The sequence below is a fragment of the Panicum hallii genome, chromosome 5, assembly GCF_002211085.1.
Source record: "Panicum hallii strain FIL2 chromosome 5, PHallii_v3.1, whole genome shotgun sequence".
Taxonomy (NCBI): domain Eukaryota; kingdom Viridiplantae; phylum Streptophyta; class Magnoliopsida; order Poales; family Poaceae; genus Panicum; species Panicum hallii.
In genome coordinates, this window is record NC_038046.1 from 16,924,139 (window position 1) to 16,941,986 (window position 17,848).

A 17,848-nucleotide genomic window follows, 5' to 3' on the forward strand; every position below is an offset into this window, starting at 1 on the left:
GGGGGGGGGGGGGGGGGGGGGGGCGGCTACCTCGTGTGGACCTGGGCAGCGGTGGCTCCTCGCAGGCAGCGTAGGCCTCAACCGCGCCGCCGCCTGGGCTCACCCTCTACTGCCGGAGCTGGGGGGCGCTAGCCAGGTCCCCGCCGCCGTCTCCTCTCGTCCCCAACTCGATTGCTAGCTCTTGGAGGAGGTGGTTGTTCCGGCGGCGGCCTCTTGCCGACGGTGCCCCCTGGCCGGAGCCGGGGGAGCGTCGACGCCGTGGCGTCCAGCCGCTTCACGTGGCGGCCGCGCCGGACACGGCCCTTTCCCAGCGCCGGTTCGGCCGCGCCGCCGCTCCCTCCCGGCGCTACCATGCCGGGGCGGCCGCGCGACCGCTACGCATGGTGCCGGCGTGACGGCGGGATTGGGAGGCGGTAATGGCATCAACAACCCGTTGGTGGAGAGTCGGCCTCGGAGGCTGGCCGCGGCAGGTGCTCCTGGTGGGCGCTGGCGTGCGGAGGTGGCTTCACAGAGCGCAGGGAGAAATCCCAGTCCGGCCTCACGCCGGCCGGCAATGACTACGTTTCTTCTTCCGCCGATGTTTTTCTCGGAGGCATTGCCGATACGCTATCTATACAAATTTTGATGGATCTCCGGGTGAAAAATCCAATTCTGGTTTGCTGGATGAGGCGGCGACGGCGCTTTGATGTCGGTTTTTCCTTGAGCGTCGTCGTAGAGGTCCTTCGATCGGACTTAGTTACCTCGGTAGCATCGGACGTTCAAACATCAAGTTTCTAAGAAGTCGAGTGATGTGATTTGTTTGGTGTTGCATAAAGATTTTGCAAGGATGAAACATGGATGAAGAGAAGGATTGAAGCTTAGTCTTCTTAATTTTTTAAGTTTTTTTTCTTATTTTTGATCCTCGTTTAACATCTAGAGTCCAAGAACTCCTGTGACGCTTGGCTGCAGACATTTATACGCGAATGTTCAAGGCTAGAATTTTTCTTTATCTAAAAAAGAGATACACCACAAGAAGGCTGGAAACAGTAATACTAGTATTCTGGCATGGTGAGTGAATGCAGAACGAGCTTGAATTCTATGTACGAGTTCAGGACACGCCAGAGATGAAGGAATTAGAGCTATGGTGACAGAGCTCACGGATGCATGATGCTGTCAAGTTAACTCTTTTAATGTGCCAAAAATTTCTCTATGTAACATCGAATTACACTTACCAAATCGGCAGTGCAGCGGCTAATGGTAATCAGTTCTGTATTAGACGTCTAGATTTATTTTCTTTACTTTTGAGACCATATATTTACATAAAACGGGATGCCTGAAGGAATGGACACGGGCGAAACTATATAGAATAAATTAACCTTGGAAATCATTCTTCAGATATGTGAGTTTTTTTAAAAAATATTGATGGTGCGTAGCATATGAAGAATTAATCTTGAAAGTTTTTCTTGCTAATGTTTTTAAAAATTTCTTTCCAAATGTCCTCTCTGTTTTTATTCATTTTGTTTCTTTAATACAAAACCTTTGACCAACACTTCTATGACACAAACACGATGTTAGATTCAAATTCAATTTTTTTTTTGTGGTTATAGTTCTGTACTACACAAATAAAAAACGGAGTAACAATTGTTCAATGCCTTGTATGCCCCTATAATTTCTGTTGTGCAGTGCAATTACATTGTAAAAGTGCTTTTCAAAGCAAATAATAAATATGATTATGCAAATTTTAAAGCTGATGGGAAAACACATTGATAATCAAAATTCTGAAAGTTCGATTGCACACGGGTAATAAAAGGTATATCCCTAAGCACAATTAAGCTGAACCAGAGTACCATGGCAGGAGTAAAGATATGTACCAAGGATATACCTACAGGAATTAGATACGAAGCAGCGGCCAATAATCCACTGCAACTGTGAATCAGCTATAAAAGCCTATAATGTTAGATGCTGTCATCAAATAATCTTATCTAGAAACATCTTATCACAGCAACTTGCATTAACTAAGCGGCTTTCTGACATTTTCTTTCCACTACAGTTGTTCTATTTGACGACATCACTTCATCAACTACAAAAGGGAAAAGGCTAGAGTTTAATTACAAAGCAACACAATGGGGGAAAAACAAAACAAAAAATGAAGACTACTTTCCCGATCATTCTTGTCATCATATTTGTCCATTGGCCGCACAGCAGTCAGGACCAGCAGCGAGATGTTGAAAACCCCTCCCGTTGAAGCATCATGATCTACAAGGCTATACAAGAAACCCATCTATCCGGAAAATCTTTGCAGCAGAACACCGATGTTCTGCTGACCAAAACAATATGTTGGCATGGGTAAAGGATCAGCAAGCTCGAAGCATCTGCATGCATCAAAATGTTATCAGTTGTTGTACTGCTAAAAGCACTCATCACATGGATATCATGACAAAGGATGGATTCGCAGTACCATGGAAGCAGCATTTCTGTCCCTCATAGACAAAGTGACAGCTTCAAGAAAAGCTTTGGCAGTTTCAGCATCATTTTCTGCAGCCTCCGCAATCCTTGCTGCTTCCTCAGCTTCTGCTATTGCTACTTCTGCCTCAGCAACTGCCTTGGCAGCAAAGGCAGCTGCCTCTTCCTTAGTCATGCCTTTCATCTTCTCCAGTTCAGCATCCACTTGAGGCTTAGTTAGCTGTTTAGCATTATTCTCTCCATTCATCTCTTCAGCAGCGTACACCTTGGTGCTTATTCCGCCCAAGGAAGGTGAACTTGGTGCAATTCTGTACTTTTGGTTGACCTACAATCATGATTAAAATAGTATCCAGCTTGAAGTCTGGCCACTTTTTATTCCTAAAAAACATCTCCCCATTTGTGTGTGTGTGAGAGAGAGAGGGAGGGAGGGAGGGAGGGAGGGAGAGGGAGAGGGAGGGAGAGAGGGAGGGAGGAGGGAGAGAGACCTTCATCAATTTTCCAGAATTAACCAATGCCTTCAATTTCGTAGACAGCAGCCGTTGAAAATCAGCGGGTGGCCAGTATTGCTCCTAATTATATAGACAATTTAGGTTGAAATCATGCGGAAAAGAAAAGATAGAAAAGGATTATCTCAGTTTGCAAAAGATCAGCAGGGATGCTCCATATTCTTAAAATGGATGAGACAAACATTTCCAATACAGACTGTAGTCAGGAAAAAAAAGAAATAGCAAGCAGCTGATGTACAGTTAAACAAAACACAATGTAAAACAAGCGACAATTTAAAAAAAATGTTCTCCACTAACCTCAATATATGCAGCAATGGCTGCCTTATTGGACCCAGAAGGCTCCTTAAGCTTCTTTATAGCTTCTAATATGAGGTCATCAAGCCTAAATCACATACATAAAAGTTCACATTAGATGACCAAGCATCAAGAAAGCAGCGTGCTGAATAAATTGAGTTGGACAATAAACAGTTGAAGTAAAATGAAATAAGCAATGTGGATGCCAACTGCTGAATAGATATGTTCTCTCAGTTAAATAAAAAAAAGCGATATACAATTATGTACTAATAAACATGTTAAACCAAACTATCAACATTCATGGAAAGACATGTAGAAGTCTAAAACTCTGTAAGGAATTGAACATTGGGAGGAGCACAACATCTGCAGAACTCTGGGGATGTAGTGTGCAAACTTTATATTCCAATTGACAACAAACAGTTTCCTTTTTTGTTGACTAACAGAAAGGTTGTGCTCCTGAGTCCAGAGGTATGGCATACACCATAGCGACAAATTATGATACTACCAGAACATATCAATAGAGCAGATCATAGAGAGGCAAAAATATTAAAGAGGTTATGCAGCACCAGTACCACATGAGCATACATCTGATAATGTCATAATCAACTGACATGAATTGCAGACTACACATAGCAAAGAAGATACATATGTTGCTTATTTGATCTTTGTTAACATGGTGTTTAAACATAGAAAGCCCGTACAAGATATCGGTCAGGTCAACATTTATTAATCTGTTTTCTGTATGGATTTAATGGCTGTGTGCCCATAACCCACCATTGTCGTGCTGACCACAAGGGTTTAACGTGTGCATGCGCAAAGTTTCCTTTTTCTATCATGATGACCATATACTTTATATCTTCTCAAGCTAGGTCCTTCATATATAATTTTATAATTGTGATGACCACATAATTGTATGATTCAATAGCAAGGTCACTTTAGGTCAATAACCATTTATCTTTCTTTTCCTAGAAAAATGTAACTGAACCAGTGAGGCAGTGACAAGAAGGTTAAACTGAGTATCAAAGGAAATGTATGAATGCTTATAGATACGATAGAATAGGCATGCATTTGATTTTCTGCAAGATAACTTTTTATATGATTCTTTTATGTTTGCCCTTTAAGGGCAGCCCCAACGGGACGTCTAGGATGGTTTCTATAGCATTAATTAGTGCTCCATGTAAGCAAAATGATGATGTGGCAGTAGAGTTAAAGGAGAGAGAAGGAAACCGTTTCTCATGAAAGAAACCAGGTCAGCTCAAGAACCTAGGAAGGGAGATGGTGGATGGAAGGGGAAAGGAGAGAGAGCAGGAGATTATCCATGGGGAATAATGTCCCCTGGTGACATGGCAAGTATGGAAACTACCTAGGTTGAGATTGCCATAACGACCTTTTTAGTTGCAAAATTAGTGTAAATAATCATGAACCCCAGTCCAAAATACAATGGCAAACAAATCCCAAGACTAATTGTCACAATGACAGTTCAGTACCCTCCTACGGTATAAAATGAATTTCCATGATGCTCAACTTCTGAAGCCGCAGCCAAATCACGGAGGACTCGCGGTGGCATAATTGCAGCTAAATCATGAAGGGACAGAACTCGGATAGGTCATTGATGGCAAGGCACAAGCTACAAAATCATGGAGCAGCGAGGCTCCAGAGACCATTGCCGGTGAGGTGTAAAGCGGTGACTGAACGACGGATGTGACATGCTCGTGGTGGCCAGTTTACAGTCCGCCCAAACCAAACAAAAAACAAACATAATCACATCACATCATTATCTGATTACAGAGTAAAGTGACTCAACCAAACAGCACCTTATGTCTAACCAGGCCTGAATGACTATAGAAGCCGAAACCAATCAATTAATATTAACATTTCTATCTAGTAGCACCCCCACATATCCTCATAAAACATATTCACCAAAATGAAACCAGGTGATCTGAAAACGTAGATTACTTGTAAAGAGAATAAGAAGCCGTTTTGGTAAAATATATGCATCAAGTCTACTAACCTAGCAACTGATTTTTCCGGACTTTCCTCGAGTGCCAAGGGCTCCACAGACATTGCTAATGGTTCAGCATCGATGACCACATCTTGAACATTGTCCAAACCATTCACATCAACATCCATTGGCTCAGCAGTAAGCTTAGGCACCACACGCCTGCCTTTCTTCAACGCCATTCTCGCCTTCTCCCTAGACCCATAACCTCCAGCGGTGACACTCAAGTTGCGCCACTTGTCCTGCACAACCAGGCATACCAAAGGATGGTCAGTACATGTCAATACACAGAAACAATCAAGACAAAAATTGAAGACTCAATACAGGTGGTGTAGGGAAAAACAGGTTATAAAAAGAATCCTAGTCTATGCGAACAAGATCTCTACACGGAAATGGACTCCCAAACAATCATCAATACTTAACACGGTGAACTAGATCTCTACATGGAATGAAACAAAGGGGTGTGATGGTAGCTTTTGGGGCATCATAACGGCAAGAAGTTCCCATCATCGTAGCCCCAGATCACTCTCGCCTGTCCGCCCAAAATAGTAACAAGGTTGTGCCATGAACAAATCTTTCCAGGCAATCGCCTAGCACAACCACCTGAAATCCCGATCTAGAACCAGGCTAGACGGGCCGTCCAGAGCCACAATTTAGTTTATCCCAGAAGAGCCCCGAGATTTCTTTCGTATTCCCCCCGGCCGATCGCCAGAGAACCCACCGCCGCAAATTCATGAAACCGCCCACCCTCCCCGGCGATCCGAGCGTCACCTTGAGGTCAACATTGGAGCGGAGGCGCAGGAGCACGCTGAAGTCCGGGTCCCTGAGGATGGTGCGCCACTTGCCGGGCCCATGCTTGGCGACGCCGGCCTTGAGCGCGGCCTCCTCCTCCGGCGTCCAGCGCTGCTTCGGCGCCCCCATCGCGGCACGGGGGAGAAGAAACCGAAATCAACAGACTCCCACACCGACCCCCGCCCGGGGATCCAACCACCTCAGGCGTGCGTTATTTGATCGAGAGGAGGCAGGCAGGCAGTTCGATTTCTATCCGGCCCGGAATTCCGAGCGGAATTCCGGGGTAGGGATCCGGCGCGGGCGTGTCAGGGGGACCGATTGGAGTGAGAGGGGAATTCGAGGAGGAGCGGCGGGGGGGCCGAGGGTTCTAGGGCAACGCGGCGGCATGAGAGGAGGAGGAAGCCATTAGGCTTTGGTGGAGGAGCAAGTTATGAAGGGAAGGGGATTAATTGGCTTCGGCGTAGCGTTGGAAGGAAGCCCCTTCTCTGTCCTCAGCTCCCTCGCTCTCTCTCTCTCCCCAGATGTAAAATCGAGGAGGAGGAGGTGGGCCGGGCCCACTGGCAGTGTGGGCTCCCCTTGGTTTCTGCAGGAGTGTGGGACCTGTTTTTTCTTTTTCATCTTGCGGCATTTTTTTAAAAAAAAAGGAAAACCTTCTGGCGTTTCCATAAATTCTATTTTCCTATTTTGGTGGGTCGGGGTCAGGATAAGTTTTGGGTCCATTGACGAAAATGCGATGTGATTAGTGAGATCTGCCATACTCCCATGTGTGGACAACTCAAGGTCGTGTTGGTTATTTCTTGTTTGGCCAATTTCGACATCCCTAACATTATCACATTACGTGTTGAATTCTTGTAGCGGAATGAATGCTCCGCGGGCAACCCTACATATTTGATTGTAATTTAAGTTCAATCCGTATTTAAACCAATAATACGTTTATTAATCCTTTTTGCATTGAAGTGATTTCAATCCGTGAATCTTTGTTCTACTTAAGTTACATCCAAATGCACACACAATGCTTGTTGCTGAAACCTTGGCAAAAAAGAAAAGTCTGGCCATCGAACTGCACCATATTAGTGTTCGTAAGATACGTGAAATGATTTTGTTCAGCACATGTTTCTTGCCACCATCTGGTTGTGGATGGAAATATAGGATCATACGTCCTGGCAGCAATTAAATCCACTGAAAAGGGAGCAACTACTTCGTGTATGCCCCATGTCATTTGCTTGCCGCGGTGGCCGATTTTGATCGTCGTCGGCCCACAGCTACCGCCATTTATTGATCTCCACTAGGGACACACCACACCCTCCATATCCTGCCACTGAATCGTAGCCAACCTTTGCTGCCACACTACGCGCCAGTAAAACGTTCCAGCTCCTTATCCCTTGCAGAAAATTTTGAAAAGAAAATAAAAAGAAGAGGAATCTTTCATCTTATCCTCCATGCGTCTCTCATTGTGGCTCACCTTGCCGCCTTCCACTGAGAGACGACACAAGTGCCCATTTTTGCAGGTCATGTTGGAGCTCTATTTCTTTTTGTTTTTCTTTATTGCGTCATTGCAGTTGAAAGTCCACGTACACCACCGTTGAAACATTCTAAGCATTCCCTTTGGTTAAATGCCTAAATTAGAGGGGGGGTTCAAGTTTTTTCCTTTGAATTTTCAGCTGAGAGGGCTTTCTTTTTCATTCGAGCATTTGAAATTTATTCAGACCACCGAAATCGTCATTAAACAAGTAGAGCGGCGGTTCAACAAGGAGAAAGAGTCATAAAGATGGGAACATTATTAGCATTGCTACAAGAACAAATTGCAACGCAAACACAAGTGCTTCGTTATTCATGGCATACAAGTAGAGTAACTCCCCAATCCAATCCCAGCCTCCCAGGGAGAGAGCCACATCACTCATCAATCATCGGCCCTGGGGATGTGTTGGGGGGGGGGGGGGGGGGGTGCCTGCCAGCCGGAAGGCCTTGAAGGTCACCTTTCGCACCAGCGACGCCCCTCCCCACTCCTCCTCCAGCTCCTTCACCACGCGCTCCCCCAACAGGTCCACGCCCCGCTGCTTCGCCGTCGCCACCGCCGACCACGAACGCAGCATGCCTATCAGGCCCTCGAACGGCATCTCGTGCTCCATGTCAAGGCTCGCCGGCTCACCTTCCCTACCGTGGCCGATGTCGTCCAAGGGGAACGGCAGGTCCCGGTATCCTTCAGTGCAATACCTACATATTACCACGCGCAAACACAGCATGGACGATGGGTCATGCATCTGATCGAGATTTTTCTTTTCTGGCCCTCTTGCAAGGCATGTAGTGGTCAGTGTTCAGAGTGTTGTACCGAGCTCGGGGGTCCCAGTAAGGCAGGGTGGTGTTGAAGAAGCGCGCCATCATAGCGCGCCATCATGTCCTCCACGGGGCTGATGCGGTAGTTGTAGCCCCAGACCGCGATGACCCCGCTGGGCCTCCGCAGGACAACGCCGTAGAACGCCGGGAGGTCGAACCAGTGCACGGCCTCAGCCACCGTGATGAGGTCAACACTGCCCTCACCGCCGACGTTGCGACGAGATCCTCCCCGGGCATGGCATCGGGGGTGTGGAGGTACCGAACCTTTGGGTGTGGTACAGCACGTAGTAGCTGTTCTGCTCTCACATCCGTGGCCAGCACGCCGTCCTAGTGCTCAGCGACCTGCACGACACATGATCCATATGTCACTATATGTATGAACATGCTATCTGGAGAGCAGGGTCGAAGGGAGTTGAGATGCTTACACCGATGGCTGCCTGGCCATTTCCAGTGCCGACATCCCAGGCAAGGCGATGGTGAGCAGTGAGGGCCGCAAGCTTGGTGAAAAGATCCTTCGGGTAGGCTGGCCGCGCTGCAGCATACACAGCAGCCTGCTTGGTGAACAGCCCAGCCATCCGGTCAGGTCCCCGGTGGAACAGACCACTGTCCAACCTCCGTTCTTCTGTGCTCTGGATGCTGCTTATGCAGATCTTTTAGATCTGAAAAAAAGGTAGCAGAGCTGGTGAAGGAAGTGACGTGAACAAGATAGCAACCACAACACGGTGTCCCATTAACTACACAACCGTCTAGGAATGATAGACCATGTTGTGTGTTGAAAACTTGAAATGACGACATTGCTGACTTCATTCTGCTTGTCATACTCAGTTTCCTGCTTCTTAAGTCTAATAACAGCCTGTGCAGTATGAACTAATTTCATACCTCCAAGTGCTATTGTTGAATATTATGCCTTGCGATTATGAAAAAGTAATCACTAATCAAACACTATCCAAATCAGATAAGGCAGGAAAGAAGAGTTCTATTCAAAAAGGGTGAAAAGTCAGAATAGAGACTTACAGTTAGGCAAGGACATTTAGTGGAATTTAGCTGACTGGCAAGTTGTTTACATGGGAGGGCGTACCTGTGCCTTGAGCATAATGCCTCTACCATCCTCCAAAAGGATCTGCCAATGCCTCTGATGCTGCAGGCATGTTCTCTTGACGCCTACAGAAACCAAGCTTCATCACAATCCAATGAGATTACAGATCATTCCTGCACCATCTTTTCACCCATGTGTAGCGATTGGTAAGAGATTACAGTAAGTTCAAAGGATGATACAGCACAGCACATGGTGTGAGCTTACAGTGGCCCTAAATTTGCATTAGTCGCCAAAAAAGCTAGATACTGTGAGGTTCGCCAAAAAGCCATGAATGACCACTAGGCCACTAGCATCCTCCAGAATGGCCTGCCAATGCCCCAGGCATGTTCTCACCATGCCTTCAGAAACTAAGTTCCCTCACCAGTGCAGTAGCAAACTAGCAATCATGGCTGACCATTTCCTCACCACCCTATTGGAGATAATATCATTCCGATGATCATTTCCTTATGATTTTGTCACCCATGTGTTGCAGTTGGTAAGATAACACTTGGTCCCCAGGATGACACCAGAATGTGAATAGTGTGAACTTATAATGCCCTTGAATTTGCAGCTGCAACCGAAAAAAACTGGGCATCAAGACAGGTTTAAATAATTGTGACAAATAATAGCAGGATACGGTTTCCTCTATAACCTATAAACAGGACACATACGAAAATGTGAAACTCAGCAAAAAAAAAGTGCTTATGAAGATATAGTCTCACCAGTCAAATTGAATACCAATTGCGCAAAAGCTCATGATATATGTAATCATCTAAATACTGCTCTGGTCACCAATGTTAGAATAATATTCACTAGGAAATTACCGAAACGTTCAAAATCAATGCAATGTACAGAGTAACAAGCGCCCAGAGTCTTGCTATAGCAAATGGTAACATATAAATAGTAGATAGTCGCAACATCTGAGAACAAATTGTAATGAAAAATAGTAGATAGTCGCAACATATAAATAGTAGATAGTCGCAACATCTGAGAACAAATTGTAATGAAAAATGTATTTATTTGATCTTTGTCCATCTCAAGAAGATGGCACTGACATGGCCATGCAGAATTGTAGCACAACTCAAATTCAGGGTTCATACTGTCCGAGAAAAATTCAGGGTTCATCAAAATTCCAACAATACAATAGTATAGCTTTAAATGCTGCAGCTTAAACCACATGCAGCAATCAAAAACACCTGGGCAGATGTAACCATTACATGAGCCCAACTCATTGAACTAATCTGATGCCTCTTTAATAGCTCCTGGTTCTTTTCTGCTTTCCAGTGCTGATATCCTCTTATTTAGGGCTTCATAATGCTTTTCAGAAGTTTCCTTAATTTCCTCCACCTGGAAGTAAAGACACCAACCCTTAGCCACTAGTCAAACACGATCCAAATTTAAAATAGTCCAGTCCAAAATGTTATGTTGAACTACTAGCCTCAGGAGCCAAAACAGACAAAAACTCCCATCATGAGATTGCGATAGGGGCGATAGGGGGGAATTAAACTGGTCACACTTAAGGCAGAACCAGAGGTCCAAGGCATGTTAAATGCTTGGCTGAGTAATTTTTTACATGTACTCTGCTTTTCTGTTTTGGACCTAGTGTTCATGTAATCCACCTGTACGTATATTCCCCTTTTATACAAAAAAGGGTAGGGGCCTCCCCTGCCGTTCGCCTAAAAAATCCTAACAGAATTTAACTCCACAAAATCAAGAATATATAGTTACTTTACTATTTATATACAGATGCATATGCCAAAGTTAAGAGTTAAAGTAAGTTGAGGTGCAACTGCTGTTTCTGAAACTGAAACATAGGAGCCCAGTTACATAATCATCTACTTTTGATAATTAATAGCACGCCACAAATAAAGTTAGAAAAACAAGCAATGCAATTCACCAGTGCATATAACACATAAGAAGCTTGATCAACCTTAATAGCTAGTGCAATGGGCAGATGTAAGATAGTAAGATACGCGGTGTATAGTCAGCATGATATTATGTTTATGCTATCATGATATCACCAGCATGATGAGTGCCAAATTCCTTTCACCAATGTGCCCCTGAAGATTCATAGCTTGACCACAAACATGTGACCCAACAGCAAGGTATAATTTGAAATGACATGCACAATTCCTTGATGAGATTTGACTAAGGAAGCGGCAAGTATCAGCACCATACATACATGTGTATAATGCATGGAGTAGCTACATCTTTTTTGTGACTGTGTCGGAGCACATTTTTCATTAAGAGGAAACAGGAGTCGTTACCAGTACAACTGAGCCAAGGAACAGGGGTCCAAAGCTCAACACACACCACGAAAAAGGAAGAATATACTACATCGCAAACAATTGGCAACCCTGCGCTCGGCCAAGGGAAGTAGTGAAAGGTCAGAATATGATTCATGTTATATAAATTGATCTCTAATTCAGACAGTATCTTAATGTGTCGTGGAAAACTCTGGATAAAGTTCTGGCTTCTGGAATAAACACGTACAAGGATCAATTATAACCTACAGGCTACATTTCCCATGAGTCTTGACCAGGCCGTGGTCTGAATTTAGTCTGCCTCAATCCCAGGAACAAGCCGATGTGGCCTTTCCATCAAGAGCAACACGAAAAAAATGGTGAAAGGCTTGACCACCTATTTGGTCGAACCAGATCACGGTATGTGGGCATCGAGAAGGAAACCAGAGGCGCCTAATTTTGCGAGAAGGGTCAAGTGCGCAAAGAAATGGGGATGAACGGGCGATTAACCAGATTAGCCCCCGAGAATCAGTGCGGAGACAAAGTGGCTCGATGGGTTCTTGGGGGTGGAGGACTCACCTGCCGGGCGATTGTGGCGCGGGCGAGGAGATGGTCTTTGTAGAGGAGGAAGAAACCCGCCCCCGACGCCGCCGCGGCGCCAGCCGCGAACGACGACAGCCGCACCCGCCAGAGGTACCCCATCCCTCTCTTTCCGCCGCCGCTTTGCTCGCCGGAGACGAAGACGACAGGCAGGGAGGTCACAGCCCACGATTCGCAATCTGCATTCTCAATGAATGGGCTGGGTATAAAGAGGATATTCAGTGGGCCTCCAAACATTCGGCCTAGCCCAAACTGTTTTCAGTTTTTGAGATAAACTACACCGAAAAAAATTACAAGCGGATAAAGTAACTCGCCTCCACGCGACGCTCGCCACTGCCGAGATGCCGACGCCGTCGCCGGCGCCGGCGCCGCCGTGTCGCGGCCTCCTCCCGCCCCTCTCTAAGCCGCAGCCCATGCTAGCCGTTGCCGCCAAATCCTTAGCCTCGAGGCAGGCCAAGGTCAAGGCCCGAGCGCGAGCTCAGCCGGTTGCGCTCGCCAGGTCCACGAGCATCGACGACGCGCTCTCCGCCGGCTTCGTCCGCCTCCTAAATGCCAACCCCGGGCAGGACTCGGATGCCACCGGCGCAACATCCGGGCTGTACGACCCCAAGCCGGGGGATTTCGCGGTCGGGGTCGTGGTCTCCGGCACCGAGGCGCGCCTCGACGTCGCGGTCGGCGCCGACCACCTCGCCACGCTGCTCGCCAAAGAGCTCCTCCCGCTCGACCGCGATGGCGGTGACTTTGCGGCACGAGAGGCCTCGCCTCGGCCAGGGAGCGTGGGGGTCCTGGCGAGCCCCGCCGTGGACGAGGAGGCGACCAGGAAGCATAATCGCGGGAGCAGGGCACTGGTGGCGCCCGGCACGGTGGTATTCGCGGAGGTGCTCGGCCGGACGCTCAGTGGGCGGCCGCTGCTGTCGGCGCGACGGCTCTTCCGGCGCCTCGCGTGGCACCGCGCCAGGCAGGTTTAGTCCTCCTCGCGTTTCCTTATGCTCTCCCATCTGACATTGCCGAGGCCTGAGGGCTGACGCCGAGCAGATAGCTCTCTATTCATGATACTGCGAGCGATTCCAGGCGTTATGCATCAATCGTGTGTGTTTAATTTTGTCAGACAGATTATGCAACTCGATGAGCCAATTGAGGTTAAAATTTACGAGTGGAACACCGGGGGTCTACTGACAAGAATCGAGGCAAGGGATCTTTCCCCCTTTATCTGTTGTTGATGCATCTGATCATTAAGTTGTATTATTTCTGCTCAAGGCTAAGATTTAGGCCAACTTAATTTCAGGGGCTGAGAGCATTCCTTCCTAAAGTTGAGCTTATGGACAGGATAGGTACATTTACAGACTTGAAAAACAAAGTAAGGACCATTTGGAATTGGTACTGTTAATGCCTAAATCATCGTTCAGTTAGTGAGGCATATGGCGTTTTATGAAATTAAGCTACATGGCTTGTTACTTCTTGGCATACAGGTTGGCTGCAGCATTCGTGTGTGCATTGCAAGGCTCGATGAAGAAACTAATGACCTGATAATTAGTGAGAAGAAAGCATGGGTTAGTACACTGACTCGTCTCCATAAATTACAACTATGGTTAAGTAAAAAATCAGATTACATGTGTTTGTAAGTTGTGATGATCAAGTACCAAAAATACCAATTGAAATTTAGCACAATCAGATTTTGGTGAGACGCACTGAATTGTGTACATGGAGAGTGTGTCATTTATTTCTGGGGCTTTATCTGTTGAGGCTGTGTACTGAATGCCATCACACTTACTCTAATCATCAATCATAAGTCAGCTTCTTGACATTGCATGTTTGCACTACAAAATCAATGGCCGAAGCTAATACCCCTTCTTTCCCTCGGTGATATTGGTTACTTCTGTTATAAGGTGATTGCATGACACTGGACATAGCAAATTAACTTATGTTTTACTCCTTTCTCAAAAGAAGTCCCCATTTATCTGCAAGCTATTAACACTGCCAAGTGCCAATGGTATCATGACAATTAATGTACTGATACACTGAATTTCTGAATCAGGAAATGACTTATCTTAGAGAAGGAACTCTCCTACAAGGAAGTGTTCGCAAAATTTTTCCATATGGTGCACAGGTTAGGATTGCTGGCACAAACAGAAGGTACGAGATGGAACTCACAAGACTAAATGCGCTTTATGCTTTTACTTGGTTCTTTCTTTTTTGAATTTGCGTTCAAGCATAAGCTAAAAAAGTGTGTGTTTCCCTTATAAGCTAAAGGGTGCAGCTAACATATACGCATTTAATTATTTGCAGTGGATTATTGCACATATCAAACATTACTAGAGGTCGTGTTTTGTCAGTAAACGACATCCTAAAGATAGATGATGAGATAAAAGTTCTCGTGATCAAGTCAAATGTCCCAGACAAAATCGCACTGAGGTAAACCTGACCTCACACTGGCATTGTCTCTATTTAGTTGTGAACTAACTGTTGTATTGGTTTCAATTTTACTGAATACTTTTTTTGTGATAAGATTTGGTCACCATATGTGTTAGAGTACTGAAACTTATTTTGCTGCTTAATCAACAGCATAGCGGACCTCGAGAGCGCACCTGGTTTATTTCTTTCAGACAGAGAGGTGAGATACTGAGTTGCACTCTAGTCTAGTTATACATTCAATCTCTTTGATGAATCTCCCTCCTGTGTATGCTTTCTTATTATCATTCGTCTTGTGCCGATACAGAAAGTGTTCTCAGAAGCTGAGGAAATGGCGAAGAGATACAGGGAGCAACTTCCAGTTATATCTCAGAACACCATGTTAGATGATAGCCTTCCAGGAGAAACGCGACCATTTGATGACGAAGCTAAACTGTACGCGAACTGGAAATGGTTCAAATTTCTGCATCATAACAAACCTGGTGACAACAGCAGCAGGGATCTGCCATAGTTTTCAGGAAATCATGGGTCATGTCCAAAAGTATGGCACCTAAGGTTGCAAAACAAATATCTGGTAAAGCGTTGATCATGCAAAAGCTGAACCATAACTAGAGAACCTGGTGAAGTCAAATACGACCACTGATGCTAACGCTCTGCCTCCGTAACCCAGCATCAATCTTGGAGAAGTATACTGAACAGCAACAGACAATGTCATCCGGCAGCCAGAGGGGGAGAAATGACCGAAAAAAGGAGGGTTCCTGCTCTCACTACGGGTGTGAAATGTTCGTCTTTCAAATTGCGTTCACTCCTAGCCCCCCCGGAGTGACATGTTGTACTATAACTTTACCTGTTTGTATAAAACGCTTCGTTGCATTCATATTATGTCAAAACGAGTCAGAGCTCTCTTTGCCAAGCACACGGATCTGTCCATGAAATGGATTCTGGAATTTTGGCAAAACATGTTGGGTAGTATCATCGATAATCTGCAGGGGCGGAGCCATGAATCAAATTTGGGGGGCGAGCCGAGCCATATCAAATCAATAAATAATAAATTCATCTATAACGGTGTCTAGAATATTAGCGTCAGTAAAAATTATGGCGGACATATTTTTCCACACTGAACAACGATAAGGACTCGAGCTCCAAAAAACTAACACGAGAAGCAGGTCTACGCACTCATATAGAATGCGCTGCCGCGTGACACAGTTCCAAACAAATCTAATAATAATTGTGGTTGTAGAATATATAGAATGATAGAATACTTATTTATATTGTAATATAGCATGGATAATTATATTTCATCGATGTCAACAAATGGCCATAGCGTTTTTACAGTTTTAGCATAATGTATAGCTTATCTATAGAAAAGATAACTTGTGTGTCTGATTAATAGTATAGTAGAACATGATATAAAAATCTTAGTTCTAATAAAGTTCTAATTATTAAAAAAGATACTTAAATAATTAATAATTAGTCTAAATCAGTAACCTCTTATTTATCTGGATCATTAGGGGGCCATGCCCCCCCCCCCCCCCCCCAACTGATGATCTCTGGAAGTGGTGCGTGCGCGCGGCGCACAATGGAGCTACGTGATTATAAACGGTCCAAAATAGAGCACTGCATATGTTCTGTGAAGTACTCCCTTCATCCTCAAAATGCAACTCTCGTTTCCTGATAAGCCAAATATTTTATTAAATTTATACAAAATAGTATTAATATATTTATATTACAAAATAAGTATCATTAGATTAATCATGTAATATATTTTCATGCTAAATCTATTTCGAGATATAAATTGTTGGTGTTTCGATCACCGGTTATTAAATTTAGCGTCGCGCTCCTCCGTGGCTCGATGGCTAACAAACGAAGATGAGGATTTAGACTGGTTTGGGTTTGGGCAACAGCCCTACGTCCAGTGTGCGGTGGTGTTCTTCGCGTTCCTCACATTAGAATGCAGGGTGCTTACAATAGGGTGCTTGCAAGCGGTGTATCCGTATGTCTCGTTTTGAGAGAGAGAGAGACAGATAAGAAGGCCAAGCTCCATCTTATATTCTTGGCGGGCTGGGCTACATTGCATGAGAAAAACGGTTCCTCGCCTCCCGGGAACAGTGTCCTAGGGCAAGGTTGGCTGCCCTACACGTGTCCTATCTGGAGCCTTCCGATCGATCGTGCTCCCCAAACCAAATGATGTTCGCCCGGATCACGGCGCCGCCTAACATATCCTCGAGCCTACGCTCCACCCCGAGGCAGAGGATGGCGCTGTTGTACTTGCGGCAGGATCCCATCCTGATGTGGCGGGGGTGGGCCTCGCGTTTAGTCGGCACGCCAAGCCTCCCTCGCGGGGCTTGGGGAGTCGGGCACCTTGTTCTCCTCTTGCCACTCGGTCCAAGGTGGGGCCCGCTAGCACGGCGCACCCCCCTACCCTACGCCTGACGGCGGAGGGTGATTCGGTATGGGGTGTCTAATCGGTCCTGTGGAGGGAGCGCGGCCGACATGAGCGCCGGTCGCGGCGCCATGATGGCTCGACTGATCGGGGACGTCCCTCCACAAGGCCGGGCGTCCCTACCCTGACTATCAGGCGAGGGGCGCGCATGCACGTCTTGTCGGGGTTAGTGCAGCTAGTTAATGCCGCCACGCGCCTTCCCCAAGTCGCCTTGGGGTTGACCCCGCCTTCCGGGGTTGGCTCGGGCCTCCCAGTCCCTCTCGCGACATCATGGGTTGGGAAGGCGCCGCATGCCCCGAGCCCAGACTGCTGCTGGGCCGCCGGGGCTTCCTCAGGCTTTCTCGGCTAGCGGACCGGTCATGACTGCGCGTCTGCCTGATTGGGCCAGGCTATCCAGTCGAGGCGGGTTAATCCCGTGGGTAGGCCTCCAAGGACCGTACTTTGGGGTACCCGTGGTATTTAACCCCATCATAAATATTTATAATTTTTTTTATAAATTTAATCAAACTTGAAAATATTTGACTCATCGGGAAGCGAGGGTTGCAATCTTTTATGGACGGATGGAGCAGCGTCAAGGTGGATCTAAATTTTGATGATACTTGGAACGCATTGCATTATGTGAATGTGTACGGTGGCATCTGGCATCTTCGCGCATCCGAATTCAGAAGAGGTGTGAAGACTGATGAGCACAAGCTGTTACAGCAGCAACCA

General features: G+C 46.1%; 3 protein-coding genes and 1 pseudogene across 5 annotated transcripts; 1 reads left to right on the top strand and 3 right to left on the bottom strand.

The window, feature by feature from the left end:
• Positions 1 to 1,813: 1,813 nt before the first annotated feature.
• LOC112894645 (single myb histone 1) lies at positions 1,814 to 6,523 on the bottom strand. The gene is made up of 6 exons (XM_025962415.1): positions 6,013 to 6,523; positions 5,254 to 5,483; positions 3,246 to 3,330; positions 2,928 to 3,011; positions 2,438 to 2,767; positions 1,814 to 2,351 (listed from the first exon to the last, which is right to left on the bottom strand). The coding sequence occupies exons 1-6, from the start codon at positions 6,160 to 6,162 to the stop codon at positions 2,334 to 2,336; spliced, it is 897 nt and encodes a 298-aa protein (XP_025818200.1). The 5' UTR covers positions 6,163 to 6,523; the 3' UTR covers positions 1,814 to 2,333.
• Positions 6,524 to 7,796: 1,273 nt separating this feature from the next.
• Positions 7,797 to 9,020, bottom strand: LOC112893408 (annotated as a pseudogene).
• A 1,410-nt stretch (positions 9,021 to 10,430) lies between these two features.
• LOC112893406 lies at positions 10,431 to 12,476 on the bottom strand. The gene is made up of 2 exons (XM_025960716.1): positions 12,265 to 12,476; positions 10,431 to 10,789 (listed from the first exon to the last, which is right to left on the bottom strand). The coding sequence occupies exons 1-2, from the start codon at positions 12,385 to 12,387 to the stop codon at positions 10,679 to 10,681; spliced, it is 234 nt and encodes a 77-aa protein (XP_025816501.1). The 5' UTR covers positions 12,388 to 12,476; the 3' UTR covers positions 10,431 to 10,678.
• A 92-nt stretch (positions 12,477 to 12,568) lies between these two features.
• Positions 12,569 to 15,610, top strand: LOC112893405 (30S ribosomal protein S1, chloroplastic-like). 3 transcript variants are annotated; one of them, XM_025960714.1, is made up of 8 exons: positions 12,569 to 13,243; positions 13,394 to 13,472; positions 13,571 to 13,642; positions 13,755 to 13,835; positions 14,321 to 14,418; positions 14,572 to 14,697; positions 14,848 to 14,896; positions 15,002 to 15,610. In XM_025960714.1, the coding sequence occupies exons 1-8, from the start codon at positions 12,627 to 12,629 to the stop codon at positions 15,203 to 15,205; spliced, it is 1,326 nt and encodes a 441-aa protein (XP_025816499.1). In that variant the 5' UTR covers positions 12,569 to 12,626; the 3' UTR covers positions 15,206 to 15,610. The 3 variants fall into 3 exon arrangements, with proteins under 3 accessions (XP_025816499.1, XP_025816498.1, XP_025816500.1); XM_025960713.1 differs by having other exon boundaries at positions 12,570 to 13,247; positions 13,398 to 13,472; XM_025960715.1 differs by having other exon boundaries at positions 12,857 to 13,247.
• The last annotated feature ends 2,238 nt before the right edge of the window (positions 15,611 to 17,848 follow it).

Coding starts and splice junctions, on each gene's coding strand:
- LOC112893405 (XM_025960714.1), top strand. CDS start 12,627: ATGCCGACGCCGTCGCCGGCGCCGGCGCCGCCGTGTCGCGGCCTCCTC. Junction 13,244..13,393: donor CTCGCGTGGCACCGCGCCAG/GCAGGTTTAGTC, acceptor TAATTTTGTCAG/ACAGATTATGCAACTCGATG. Junction 14,897..15,001: donor TATTTCTTTCAGACAGAGAG/GTGAGATACTGA, acceptor GTGCCGATACAG/AAAGTGTTCTCAGAAGCTGA.
- LOC112894645 (XM_025962415.1), bottom strand. CDS start 6,162: ATGGGGGCGCCGAAGCAGCGCTGGACGCCGGAGGAGGAGGCCGCGCTC. Junction 3,331..5,253: donor CCGGAAAAATCAGTTGCTAG/GTTAGTAGACTT, acceptor TATGTGATTTAG/GCTTGATGACCTCATATTAG. Junction 3,012..3,245: donor CCATTGCTGCATATATTGAG/GTTAGTGGAGAA, acceptor CTATATAATTAG/GAGCAATACTGGCCACCCGC.
- LOC112893406 (XM_025960716.1), bottom strand. CDS start 12,387: ATGGGGTACCTCTGGCGGGTGCGGCTGTCGTCGTTCGCGGCTGGCGCC. Junction 10,790..12,264: donor GCGCCACAATCGCCCGGCAG/GTGAGTCCTCCA, acceptor CTTTACTTCCAG/GTGGAGGAAATTAAGGAAAC.